Source organism: Oncorhynchus clarkii, chromosome 8 (genome assembly GCF_045791955.1).
Source record: "Oncorhynchus clarkii lewisi isolate Uvic-CL-2024 chromosome 8, UVic_Ocla_1.0, whole genome shotgun sequence".
Lineage (NCBI taxonomy): Eukaryota > Metazoa > Chordata > Actinopteri > Salmoniformes > Salmonidae > Oncorhynchus > Oncorhynchus clarkii.
The window spans coordinates 12,225,587-12,240,978 of NC_092154.1; the positions used below are offsets into that span (position 1 = coordinate 12,225,587).

Consider the following 15,392-nt stretch of genomic DNA (forward strand, 5'->3'; position numbering starts at 1 on the left):
TGAGAGAGACTGTGATGCAGAGATAAAAGAGAGATGAGAGAGAGACTGTGATGCAGAGATAAAGAGAGATGAGGGAGAGACTGTGATGCAGAGATAAAGAGAGATGAGAGAGAGACTGATGCAGAGATAAAGAGAGATGATAGAGAGACGGTGATGCCGAGATAAAGAGAGAGACTGTGATGCAGAGATAAAGAGAGAGATGAGAGAGAGACTGTGATGCAGAGATAAAGGGAGAGATGAGAGAGAGACTGTGATGCAGAGATAAAGAGAGAGATGAGAGAGAGACTGTGATGCAGAGATAAAGAGAGATGAGAGAGAGACTGCGATGCAGAGATAAAGAGAGAGATGAGAGAGAGACTGTGATGCAGAGATAAAGAGAGATAAGAGAAAGACTGTGATGCAGAGATAAAGGGAGGGATGAGAGAGAGACTGTGATGCAGAGATAAAGAGAGATGAGAGAGAGACTGTGATGCAGAGATAAAGGGAGGGATGAGAGAGAGACTGTGATGCAGAGATAAAGGGAGAGAATGACTAACTGTCTGTGGCAATGAGACAAGCAGAAAAAGATGATAGTCTAGTTATCAGGTTTTATCTGTTTATTTCCACCAGTAATGGACTAGAACAGAAAACTGGAACAACATTAGAGTAGTAAAGCAAAGACCAGACTCCAGAGAACAATCTTCTAATATTATCTGGACGTGCTGCTTCGTCTGCTCTATTAATCACAATAGGCCAATACAGCCAAGTTGACTTTTGTTCATGTCTCAGCTTTTGGCTCCCACTTATTCAAGTCTCTTGTATGCTATTTCTAATCCATGTCACAGCTGCTCTCACTAAAGATAACGGGATACCTCTCTGTTAATCCCTAGGTAAAATAGGCCAATGGAGTCGAATAGGGTTGAGTTTACTCATTCATGTTTTAGCTGGCTCTCATTTACTCTCAATAGAGAGTCCACGGCCATGTAAAGGCTAATAGAGAGTCCACGGCCATGTAAAGACTAATTCAGAGTCCACGGCCATGTAAAGGCTAATTCAGAGTCCACGGCCATGTAAAGGCTAATTCAGAGTCCACGGCCATGTAAAGACTAATTCAGAGTCCACGGCCATGTAAAGACTAATTCAGAGTCCACGGCCATGTAAAGACTAATTCAGAGTCCACGGCCATGTAAAGACTAATTCAGAGTCCACGGCCATGTAAAGGCTAATTCAGAGTCCACGGCCATGTAAAGGCTAATTCAGAGTCCACGGCCATGTAAAGACTAATTCAGAGTCCACGGCCATGTAAAGGCTAATTCAGAGTCCACGGCCATGTAAAGGCTAATAGAGAGTCCACGGCCATGTAAAGACTAATTCAGAGTCCACAGCCATGTATAGACTAATTCAGAGTCCACGGCCATGTATAGGCTAATTCAGAGTCCACGGCCATGTAAAGACTAATTCAGAGTCCACGGCCATGTAAAGACTAATTCAGAGTCCACGGCCATGTAAAGACTAATTCAGAGTCCACGGCCATGTAAAGGCTAATTCAGAGTCCACGGCCATGTAAAGGCTAATTCAGAGTCCACGGCCATAATAATTCAGAGTCCACGACCATGTAAAGGCTAATAGAGAGTCCACGGCCATGTAAAGGCTAATTCAGAGTCCACATCCATGTAAAGACTAATTCAGAGTCCACGGCCATGTAAAGACTAATTCAGAGTTCACGGCCATAATAATTCAGAGTCCACGGCCATGTAAAGGCTAATTCAGAGTCCACGGCCGCAGAGCCCGGTGGCCCATTGTGACATAGCTACGTGGCTGTGAGACCACCGTCCGCGGGAGGGCGCACAGCCCAGCCACGCATCTGCCCAACATTCCCAACCAACGCGGCGCCGTGTTCACAGCTTCTCTTCATTTGAACGTGGCGATGGTTGGAGAAATTGCTTGAGCCGTGGTAATAATTTGAAAAATATGAAAGGCAACGGTCCAATATTGTAGAACATGGCTATGCGAATGCGATAGCTGCAAGGCTCATTGTACTGTATGTTACTATGTAGAGTAGAATTTCACAGCTCTGAGGCTGTGAACGTTGTAGCAAGCTTTAGTCCCATTTCATTCATGTCTCAGCGGTCGGCTCGCTCTAAAGATAATGACTTGTTTGGGTTAGCAGAAGCCCCGACATCAAACAGAACTCACATTGTCTTCACTTTTATTTCTGTGGCAGTTGTCGTTAGCCCTATTCTGACGGGATACATTTTACTAGGGGAGCTCAGGTAATGTAATTATGTGCACAAGCACAAATCACCACGTCTGTCATTTTAGTCCCGTCCAAGTCTGCCCTGTCACTCATTTTGACTTGGCAGGAAGGTAATTATCCCAGCCCTAAAAACCGAAACTCCAAGGTCCTCTGGTAATACTTATCCTGTGTGAATTGTCATCCCTGTATTTTGAGGGATGTTACAGAGTTTAACAGGTGCAGCACCCAGTTTGGGTCAGAACATGGGAACAAGTTGATGCTTAAAACAAAGTTCTCTGCCCGTAGCAAACAGATGATCTGTTTAGTCACATCAACTTTCCTAGTGCCGTACTGCTCTTTTAAAAGATGAAGTGGACGATATCGTGCCAATGAGTTGAGAAATGGCCAAATAAGTCAGTTAATTAAATGTCTGTGTAGGTTACAGATCATGACTGATTATTATTTAGACTTTCTCTGACCATTAGACCAATAGTAGACTATCCCTAGACATGTGACCTGAAGACCAATAGACCAATAGTAGACTATCCCTAGACATGTGACCTGAAGACCATTAGACCAATAGTAAACTATCCTTAGACATGTGACCTGAAGACCAATAGACCAATAGTAGACTATCCCTAGACATGTGACCTGAAGACCAATAGTAGACTATCCCTAGACATGTGACCTGAAGACCAATAGTAGACTATCCCTAGACATGTGACCTGAAGACCAATAGTAGACTATCCCTAGACATGTGACCTGAAGACCAATAGACCAATAGTAGACTATCCCTAGACATGTGACCTGAAGACCATTAGACCAATAGTAAACTATCCTTAGACATGTGACCTGAAGACCAATAGACCAATAGTAGACTATCCCTAGACATGTGACCTGAAGACCAATAGTAGACTATCCCTAGACATGTGACCTGAATACCAATAGTAGACTATCCCTTGACATGTGACCTGAAGACCAATAGTAGACTATCCCTAGACATGTGACCTGAAGACCAATAGACCAATAGTAGACTATCCCTAGACATGTGACCTGAAGACCAATAGTAGACTATCCCTAGACATGTGACCTGAAGACCATTAGACCAATAGTAGACTATCCCTAGACATGTGACCATTAGACCAATAGTAGACTATCCATAGACATGTGACCTGAAGACCATTAGACCAATAGTAGACTATCCCTAGACATGTGACCATTAGACCAATAGTAGACTATCCTTAGACATGTGACCTGAAGACCATTAGACCAATAGTAGACTATCCCTAGATGTGAAATATCGGACATGCTGGGGTAATTACTATGTAGCCCACGTTCTATAGTAATAATAGCCCTGTGCAGTAATGCATGCTATTTATGACATCTACAATATTATGAGTGATATTTTTTGAGGCTGTTGTCACATGATACCGCTCTCAGCCAATGAAAAGCCTAGTTTTACCATCATCATGAGCTCTCACCCAATGGGAAACATTTCTAAAAATAATAGTACTACCGTTATGTAGCAGACGTTTTGAACTTTTGATACGAAGCGATTTACAGAGCGGCCAACTTAGCCTCGTGTGATGAGCTCATATATAAAAGCCTGATACGAGGGAGTGAGTTTAGGGCGAGGTGCACTATAATGACATGGCATTTTAGGTACATTCATGTTGACCCAGCCAGCGAGGGAACAGACACATCAGATAATGAGAGCCAATGGGCTGACTCAGTTACAGTAGTCTCCACTCCTCTGTCTCCAACACCAGTCCAATAAAGGAAAGGAAATAGACAGACACACACACACACCACCAAGCCACTGTTTGGATATGTCACTTGGTTTGGGTAGGGGTCAAAGGTCATGGTGAGTGATGACACTGGTTCCCTATAAGTCGTCTACTATATACGGAGTAGGAATAGGGTACCGATACGGTCTCACCACACTGTACTGTTGTGTTTGATACGGTCTCACCACACTGTACTGTTGTGTTTGATACGGTCTCACCACACCATACTGTTTGATACAGTCTCACCACACCATACTGTTCGATACGGTCTCACCACACCATACTGTTTGATACGGTCTCACCACACCATACTGTTTGATACGGTCTCACCACACTGTACTGTTTGATACGGTCTCACCACACCATACTGTTTGATACGGTCTCACCACACCATACTGTTTGATACGGTCTCACCACACCATACTGTTTGATACGGTCTCACCACACTGTACTGTTTGATACGGTCTCACCACACCATACTGTTTGATACGGTCTCACCACACCATACAGTTTGATACGGTCTCACCACACCATACTGTTTGATACGGTCTCACCACACTGTACTGTTTGATACGGTCTCACCACACCATACTGTTTGATACGGTCTCACCACACCATACTGTTTGATACAGTCTCACCACACCATACTGTTTGATACGGTCTCACCACACCATACTGTTTGATACGGTCTCACCACACCATACTGTTTGATACGGTCTCACCACACCATACTGTTTGATACGGTCTCACCACACCATACTGTTGTGTTTGATACGGTCTCACCACACCATACTGTTTGATACGGTCTCACCACACCATACTGTTGTGTTTGATACGGTCTCACCACACCATACTGTTTGATACGGTCTCACCACACCATACTGTTGTGTTTGATACGGTCTCACCACACCATACTGTTTGATACGGTCTCACCACACCATACTGTTGTGTTTGATACGGTCTCACCACACCATACTGTTTGATACGGTCTCACCACACCATACTGTTGTGTTTGATATGGTCTCACCACACCATACTGTTTGATACAGTCTCACCACACCATACTGTTGTGTTTGATACGGTCTCACCACACCATACTGTTTGATACGGTCTCACCACACTGTACTGTTGTGTTTGATACGGTCTCACCACACCATACTGTTGTGTTTGATATGGTCTCACCACACCATACTGTTGTGTTTGATATGGTCTCACCACACCATACTGTTTGATACGGTCTCACCACACTGTACTGTTGTGTTTGATACGGTCTCACCACACCATACTGTTTGATACGGTCTCACCACACTGTACTGTTGTGTTTGATACAGTCTCACCACACCATACTGTTTGATACGGTCTCACCACACCATACTGTTTGATACGGTCTCACCACACTGTACTGTTGTGTTTGATACGGTCTCACCACACCATACTGTTTGATACGGTCTCACCACACTGTACTGTTGTGTTTGATACAGTCTCACCACACCATACTGTTTGATACGGTCTCACCACACCATACTGTTTGATACGGTCTCACCACACCATACTGTTGTGTTTGATACGGTCTCACCACACCATACTGTTTGATACGGTCTCACCACACTGTACTGTTGTGTTTGATACGTTCTCACCACACCATACTGTTTGATACGGTCTCACCACACTGTACTGTTGTGTTTGATACAGTCTCACCACACCATACTGTTTGATACGGTCTCACCACACCATACTGTTGTGTTTGATACGGTCTCACCACACTGTACTGTTGTGTTTGATACGGTCTCACCACACCATACTGTTTGATACGGTCTCACCACACTGTACTGTTGTGTTTGATACGGTCTCACCACACCATACTGTTTGATACGGTCTCACCACACTGTACTGTTGTGTTTGATACGGTCTCACCACACTGTACTGTTGTGTTTGATACGGTCTCACCACACCATACTGTTTGATACGGTCTCACCACACTGTACTGTTGTGTTTGATACGGTCTCACCACACCATACTGTTGTGTTTGATACAGTCTCACCACACTGTACTGTTTGATACAGTCTCACCACCCCATACTGTTTGATACGGTCTCACCACACCATACTGTTTGATACGGTCTCACCACACCATACTGTTTGATACGGTCTCACCACACCATACTGTTTGATACAGTCTCACCACACCATACTGTTTGATACGGTCTCACCACACCATACTGTTGTGTTTGATACGGTCTCACCACACCATACTGTTTGATACGGTCTCACCACACCATACTGTTGTGTTTGATACGGTCTCACCACACCATACTGTTTGATACGGTCTCACCACACTGTACTGTTGTGTTTGATACGGTCTCACCACACCATACTGTTGTGTTTGATACGGTCTCACCACACTGTACTGTTTGATACAGTCTCACCACACCATACTGTTTGATACGGTCTCACCACACCATACTGTTTGATACGGTCTCACCACACCATACTGTTTGATACAGTCTCACCACACCATACTGTTTGATACGGTCTCACCACACCATATTGTTGTGTTTGATACGGTCTCACCACACCATACTGTTTGATACGGTCTCACCACACCATACTGTTTGATACGGTCTCACCACACCATACTGTTTGATACAGTCTCACCACACCATACTGTTTGATACGGTCTCACCACACCATACTGTTGTGTTTGATATGGTCTCACCACACCATACTTTGATGGCTGTTTGTACTGCTGTGTGTATTCTGTATAGGGGTTTACTGGACTTTACTGGACTCTATAATGGTGTCATTTTCAGGCTCTTTATTATGTCTTCACACTGTCAACGGGTCAGATTTTTGGTGTCTGTCTGAGTCTTAATGACAGTAACTGTGAGTGTGTTTCAGAACTGTATTGTAGTGAAGGGCTTAAACAGCTGGGATCATGAAGCGGGACTGATGATTGTAGTTGACTGGGAGTAGGAGGAGTCTATGCCGTGTGTGTGTGTGTGTGTGTGTGTGTGTGTGTGTGTGTGTGTGTGTGTGTGTGTGTGTGTGTGTGTGTGTGTGTGTGTGTGTGTGTGTGTGTGTGTGTGTGTGTGTGTGTGTGTGTGTGTGTGTGTGTGTGTGTGCTCACGCTCCCAACCAGAGGGATGTGTGGTATCCATTATAGCATTTGGTAAATTCAACGCTTTACTGTTCATTCCAGGGCGGGGGACACACTGGAGCGGAGTGTGTGTGTTCCCTCCGGCTCCGTCCTGGAATGCACCCTACTACCACTGGTTATGAGTCCAAGGCTAGACTAGACCATATTACTAGAGGTCGGTCTTTCACCTCGTTTGATTTCCAGGTGAGGATCAAAGGCTCTCAAAGCACCAGTTGTAGCCTTTTGAAGCCAAACTGTTTCAGGCGGGAGGCTACAGGGGCCCACATTGCCTATATGGTAGGAGAAACACTGCTATAAAGCCCCACAGTGGAGGTGTCATAATACCCATAAATACCCACCTTGTCCTAGAGAGATTTACACGGATATCAAAATGCCATGCCAGGGCGAGTCTATAAGAAACACAGCCCTTATTTTAAGTGTTTCTAATATCCCCTATGGGTAAAATGAATGGTGGAAAAACCATTGTAACCATTTCCCTGTTTGATCGCTAGGTTTTATGGGTATTATGGGTATTATACTCTATAGGTCTCTTAAAGTCAAGTGCTTTCACCAGTCTCCCTGTTTAGCCAACTCCTAAGACTAGGTTTAACTTGACACGTCTCTGGTCACAGCTGAAACACATTCCAGCACCTAAAACGGGCCCAGAGAACCCCATAGAGGAATTCATCACTGGTCCCCTGGTTCTTAAATTACCCCGTCTGAAAACCTGTGTTTGTTTATGTATGTATACACACGATGAGGAGGACTGATGTGCTTCATACCCTCAGACATATGCAGACACACACACAAGTGTCATGTCTGCAGGAAACCAGGCACCATCCATACGGTGAAGCATGGTGGTGGCAGCATCATGCTGTGGGGATGTTTTTCAGCAGGAGGGACTGGGAGACTAGTCAGGATCGAGGCAAAGATGAACGGAGCAAAGTTCAAAGAGATCCTTGATGAAAACCTGCTCCAGAGCGCTCAGGACCTCCGACTGGGGCAAAGGATCACCTTCCAACAGGACAACGACTCTAAGCACACAGCCAAGACAATGCAGAAATGGCTTCAGGACAGGTCTCTGAATGTCCTTGAGTGGCCCTGCCAGAGCCCGGACTTGAAACCGATCGAACTGCCATATGAGTTCTGTTATACTCACAGACATCATTCAAACAGTTTTAGAAACTTCAGAGTGTTTTCTATCCAATAATACTAATAATATGCATATATTAGCATCTGGTACAGAATAGCAGGCAGTTTACTCTGGGCACCTTATTCATCCAAGCTACTCAATACTGTCCCCGTCACCAAGAAGTTAATCTGTCTCCTCTTCATCTACACTGATTGAAGGGGATATAACAAATCAAATCAAATCGAATTTATTTATATAGCCCTTCGTACATCAGCTGATATCTCATAGTGCTGTACAGAAACCCAGCCTAAAACCCCAAACAGCAAGCAATGCAGGCAGGTGTAGAAGCACGGTGGCTAGGAAAAACTCCCTAGAAATGCCAAAACCTAGGAAGAAACCTAGAGAGGAACCAGGCTATGTGGGGTGGCCAGTCCTCTTCTGGCTGTGCCGGGTGGAGATTATAACAGAACATGGCCAAGATGTTCAAATGTTCATAAATGACCAGCATGGTCCAATAATAATAAGGCAGAACGGTTGAAACTGGAGCAGCAGCACGGTCAGGTGGACTGGGGACAGCAAGGAGTCATCATGTCAGGTAGTCCTGAGGCATGGTCCTAGGGCTCAGGTCCTCCGAGAGAGAGAAAGAAAGAGAGAAAGAGTGAATTAGAGAGAGCACACTTAAATTCACACAGGACACCGAATAGGACAGGAGAAGTACTCCAGATATAACAAACTGACCCTAGCCCCCCGACACATAAATTACTGCAGCATAAATACTGGAGGCTGAGACAGGAGGGGTCAGGAGACACTGTGGCCCCATCCGAGGACACCCCCGGACAGGGCCAAACAGGAAGGATATAACCCCACCCACTTTGCCAAAGCACAGCCCCCACACCACTAGAGGGATATCTTCAACCACCAACTTACCATCCTGAGACAAGGCCGAGTATAGCCCACAAAGATCTCCGCCACGGCACTACCCAAGGGGGGAGGCCAACCCAGACAGGAAGATCACATCAGTGACTCAACCCACTCAGGTGACGCACCCCTCCCAGGGACGGTATGAAAGAGCCCCAGTAAGCCAGTGACTCAGTCCCTGTAATAGGGTTAGAGGCAGAGAATCCCAGTGGAAAGAGGGGAACCGGCCAGGCAGAGACAGCAAGGGCGGTTCGTTGCTCCAGAGCCTTTCCGTTCACCTTCCCACTCCTGGGCCAGACTACACTCAATCATATGACCCACTGAAGAGATGAGTCTTCAGTAAAGACTTAAAGGTTGAGACCGAGTTTGCGGCTCTTACAAGGGTAGGCAGACCGTTCCATAAAAATGGAGCTCTATAGGAGAAATTCTAGGGACAATTAGGAGGCCTGCGTCTTGTGACCGTAGCGTACATGTAGGTATGTACGGCGGGACCAAATCAGAGAGATAGGTAGGAGCAAGCCCATGTAATGCTTTGTAGGTTAGCAGTAAAACCTTGAAATCAGCCCTTGCCTTGACAGGAAGCCAGTGTAGGGAGGCTAGCACTGGAGTAATATGATCAAATTGTTTTGTTCTAGTCAGGATTCTAGCAGCCGTATTTAGCACTAACTGAAGTTTATTTAGTGCTTTATCCAGGTAGCCGGAAAGTAGAGCATTGCAGTAGTCTAACCTAGAAGTGACAAAAGCATGGATTCATTTTTCTGCATCATTTTTGGACAGAAAGTTTCTGATTTTTGCAATGTTACGTAGATGGAAAAAAGCTGTCCTTGAAATGGTCTTGATATGTTCTTCAAAAGAGAGATCAGTCGAGGTTTGGTTTTTTCAAGAGAGGCTTTATTACTGCCACTTTTAGTGAGTTTGGTACACATCCGGTGGACAGAGAGCCATTTATTATGTTCAACATAGGAGGGCCAAGCACAGGAAGCAGCTCTTTCAGTAGTTTAGTTGGAATAGGGTCCAGTATGCAGCTTGAAGGTTTAGAGGCCATGATTATTTTCATCATTGTGTCAAGAGATATAGTACTAAAACACTTGAGCGTCTCTCTTGATCCTAGGTCCTGGTAGAGTTGTGCAGACTCAGGACAACTGAGCTTTGAAGGAATACGCAGATTTAAAGAGGGGTCTGTAATTTGCTTTCTAATAATCATGATCTTTTCCTCAAAGAAGTTCTTGAATGTATCACTGCTTAAGTGAAAGCCATCCTCTCTTGGGGAATGCTGCTTTTTAGTTAGCTTTGCGACAGGATCAAAAAGGAATTTCGGATTGTTCTTATTTTCCTCAATTAAGTTAGAAAAATAGGATGATCGAGCAGCAGTAAGGGCTCTTCGGTACTGCACGGTACTGTCTTTCCAAGCTAGTCGGAAGAACAAGTGACATCAATAAGGGATCATAGCTTTCACCTGGATTCACCTGGTCAGTCTGTCATGGAAAGTACAGGTGTTCCTAATGTTTTTTTTATACTGCTGACAGGGCTTGTGAGGTCTGGCTCAGGACTTTTATTGGCTCTTTCTTGGACCACAGCTGAATATTGCCTCAGTACATTTGTTCGCTGTATTTATACACCAAGTGCTTTCCAACTAATATTCCCTTTTTTCTCCCCAAATGATGACTGTGTGCATAAGTCGTGCTTGTTCTGCTGAATTCGGTGAAAAAGAAGCAGTCGTTTTTGTTTTGTTTTTCACGCGGGTTCTTTTGGTGCGTGGGACAGGGGAGATTGGAGCGCAGGCAGACGGACAGACAGACGTACTGTGTTGTAGGCAATAAATCAACCCAAGACAGACAGACAGGCAGACAGGCAGGCAGGCAGGCAGGCAGGCAGGCAGGCAGGCAGGCAGGCAGGCAGGCAGGCAGGCAGTGACCCGAAAGTGTGGTCATGTCAGGTTCGCAAAACCACATGTGAGGGGGGCAGGAATGTTTGACCCTGTTCATTGTGGGTTCATGTTTGACCCTGTTCATTGTGGGTTCATGTTTGACCCTGTTCATTGTGGGTTCATGTTTGACCCTGTTCATTGTGGGTTCATGTTTGACCCTGTTCATTGTGGGTTCATGTTTGACCCTGTTCATTGTGGGTACATGTTTGTATGTCTGGGTCATGACTGCGGTTTTCCCTGACTCACAGGACGTTGTGAGGTGGAAGGGAGGGGGAGGTTAGACAGGCGAGGAGAGTAACTTTGGGGAATGGCCCACTGCAGGGTCAGAGGAGGGTTGTTTTTCCAATCCCCCCTCTCTCTCTTCCTCTCCTCTCTCTCTCTCTCTCTCCTCTCTCTCTCTGTCTCTTTCTTTCTGTGTACATGAGGAGAAATGACACATTTCTCTCTCCTTCCTTCCCACTCTCTCTCTCTCTCCAGTCCCAAAGAATTTGCTGCAGCAGGTGCCCAGCCCCAGAGTCCCAGTGTTTTACCCCCCACCGCCCCGTGCCCATGACCCAAACGTGGTTGGAGACAGTGCTCCCCCTGATGAGACGTCGGGCATAACCTCTGACACTGTGCTCTCAGGTGAGTGGTTGCACACAAGGCAAACATGTACAGTAACAATTCCCTGTTTTAGGTCAGTTAGGATCACCACTTTATTTTAAGAATGTGAAATGTCAGAATAATAGTAGAGAGAATGATTTATTTCAGCTTTTGTTTCTTTCATCACATTCCCAGTGGGTGAGAAGTTTACACACACTCAATTAGTATTTGGTAGCATTGCCTTTAAATTGTTTGACTTGGGTCAAACATTTCGGGTAGCCTCCCACAAGCATCCCACAATAAGTAAGTCAGGGCTTTGTGATGGCCACTCCAATATCTTGACTTTGTTGTCCTTAAGCCATTTTGCCACAACGTTGGAAGTATGCTTGTGGTCATTGTCCATTTGGAAGACCCATTTGCGACCCAGCTTTAACTTCCTGTCTGATGTTTTGAGATGTTGCTTCAATATATCCACATAATTTTCCTCCTCATGATGCCATCAATTTTGTGAAGTGCACCAGTTCCTCCTGCAGCAAAGCACCCCCCCAACATGATGTTGCCACCTCCGTGCATCACGGTTGGGATGGTTTTAATCGGCTTGCAAGCCTCCCCCTTTTTCCTCCAAACACAACGATGGTCATTATGGTCAAACAGTTCTATTTTTGTTTCATCAGACCAGAGGAAAAAGATGATCTTTGTCCCCATGTGCAGTTGCAAACCGTAGTCTGGCTTTTTTATGGCGGTTTTGGAGCAGTGGCTTCTTCCTTGCTGAGCGGCCTTTCAGGTTATGTCGATATAGGACTTGTTTTACTGTGGATATAGATACTTTTGTACCTGTTTCCTCCAGCATCTTGACGGGGTCCTTTGCTGTTGTTCTGGGATTGATATGCACTTTTCGCACCAAAGTACATTAATCTCTAGGAGACAGAACGCGTCCCTTTCCTGAGTGGTATGACGGCTGTGTGGTCCCATTGTGTTTATACTTGCATACTACTGTTTGTACAGATGAAGGTGGTATCTTCAGGCATTTGGAAATTGCTCCCAAGGATGAACCTGACTTTTTTTCTGAGGTCTTGGTTGATTTCTTTTGATTTTCCCATGATGTCAAGCAAAGAGGCAACGAGTTTGAAGGTAGGCCTTGAAATACATCCACAGGTACACCTCCAATTGACTCAAATTGTTTTAATTAGCCTATCAGAAGCTTCTAAAGCCATTACATAATTTTCTGGAAATTTCCAAGCTTTTTATAGGTCAACTTAGTGTCAACTTAGTTGACTTAGTGTATGTAAACTTAGTGTATGTAAACTTCTGACCCACTGGAATTGTGAATTATAAGTGAAATAATCTGTCTGTAAACAATTGTTGGAAAAATTACTTGTGTCATGCACAAAGTAGATGTCCTAACCTACTTGCCAAAGCTATAGTTTGTTAATCTTAGTCATTCCTTTACACTTGTGTGTATAAGGTAGTTGTTGTGAAATTGTTAGATTACTTGTTAGATATTACTGCATGGTCGGAAAGCATTTCGCTACACTCGCATTAACATCTGCTAACCATGTGTATGTGACAAATACAATTTTATTTTATTTTATTTAACAAGAAATTTGTGGAGTGGTTGAAAAACGAGTTTTAATGACTCCAACCTAAGTGTATGTAAACTTCCGAATTTAACTCTACATGTACACACACATACAGTACCAGTCAAAGGTTTGGACACAGAATAATACTGAAGACATCAAAACTATTAAATAGCATATGGAATCATGTAGTAACCAAAAAAGTGTTAAACAAATCTAAATATATTTTATATTTGAGATTCTTCAAAGTAGCCACCCTTTGCCTTGATGACAGCTTTGCACACTCTTGGCATTCTCTCAACCAGCTTCACCTGGAATGCTTTTCCAACACTCTTGAAGGAGTTCCCACATATAATGAGCACTTGTTGCCTGCTTTTCCTTCACTCTGCAGTCCAACTCATTCCAAACCAACTAAATTTGGTTGAGGTTGGGTGATTGTGGAGGACAGATCATCTGATGCAGCACTCCATTACTCTCCTTCTTGGACAAATAGCCCTTACACAGCCTGGAGGTTTGTTGGGTCATTGTCCTGTTGAAAACAAGTTATAGTCCCACTAAGTGCAAACCAGATGGGATGGTGTATCGCGGCAGAATACTGTGGTAGCCATGCTGGTTAAGTGTCACCAGCAAAGCACCATCAAACCACCTCCTCTTCCATGCTTCACGGTGGGGATTACACATGCAGAGATCATCCATTCACCTACTCTGCGTCTCACAAAGACACTGCGGTTGGATCCAAAAATCTCAAATTTGGACTCGTCAGACCAAAGGATAGATTTCCACTGGTCTAATGTCCATTGCTTGTGTTTCTTGGCCAAAGCAAGTGTCTTCTTCTTATTGGTGTTTTTTAGTAGTGGTTTCTTTGCCTCAGTTCGACCATGAAGGTCTGATTCACACAGTCTCCTCTGAACAGTGGATGTTGTGTATGTTACTTGATCTCTGTGAAGCATTTATTTGGGCTGGTAACTCTAATGAACTTCTCCTCTGCAGCAGAGGTAACTCTGGGTCTTCCTTTCCTGTGGTGGTCCTCATGAAAGTCAGTTTCATCATAGCACTTGATGGTTTTTGCGACGTCACTTGAAGATACTTTCAAAGTTCTTGAAATTTTTCAGATTGACTGAACTTCATGTCTTAAAGTAATGATGGACTGTCATTTCTCTTTTCTTATTTGAGCTGTTCTTGCCATAATATGGACTTGGTCTTTTACCAAATAGCCCTATCTTTTGTATACCACCCCTACCTTGTCACAGCACAACTGATTGGCACAAACGCATTAAGAAGGAAAGAAATTCCACAAATTAACTTATAACAAGGCACACCTGTTAATTGAAATGCATTCCAGGTGACTACCTCGTGAAGCTGGTTGAGAGAATTCCAAAAGTGTGCAAAGCTATCATCAAGGCAAAGGGTAGCTACTTTGAAGAATCTCAAATGTAAACTATATGTTGATTTGTTTTACACTTTTTTGGTTACTACATGATTACATATGTGTTATTTCATAATTTATTCTACAATATAGAAAATAGTCAAAATAAAGGAAAACCTTTTGAATGAGTAGGTGTGTCCAAACCTTTGACTGGTACTGTACATGTACAAACACATGCAGCACGCGCATAGATATGCACACGTGATGTCCGGAGTCAGCAGTTCTACCCTACTACTACACCAGACTCCAGCAACCCCAACCATATTTTCAACAAGCGAAGAGAATGACAGGGTCATTCAGAGTTCTGTTATACTCCTATTTAAAGTCAGTGTTAAAATATGTGCCCCAGCTTGTGCAGTCATTTTGGCTTGCTCTGTAATTAGTATAGCAAGCCAGTGAGAGATCATTGTTTTCACCAGAATGAATGGGTCCCTCTATGTACATCATAATGTTGACCTCATCGCCTTGTTTTCTATTATTATCAGTTACTGACATCATTTCACCAAGTTCCCAGAACTCTGCAAGAGAGAGACAAAGAGACAGAAAGAGACAGACAGAGAGACAGACCGACAGAGAGAGAGAGAGAGAGAGAGACAGACTGACAGACAAACTGACAGACAGACAGACAGACAGACAGACAGACAGACAGACAGAGGGAGAGCGAGAGAGAGACAGAAAGAGAGGGAGAGCGAG

General features: G+C 44.3%; 1 protein-coding gene across 1 annotated transcript in view; it reads left to right on the plus strand.

Annotated features, from left to right (window-relative positions):
- LOC139415511 (protein eva-1 homolog C-like) overlaps window positions 1-15,392 on the plus strand; it is a 186,082-nt gene that overhangs the window by 142,820 nt on the left and 27,870 nt on the right. Inside the window, exon 6 of the mRNA XM_071163617.1 lies at window positions 11,592-11,738. Within this exon, the coding sequence (XP_071019718.1) occupies window positions 11,592-11,738 (147 nt within the window). The remainder of the gene's footprint in view (window positions 1-11,591; window positions 11,739-15,392) is intronic.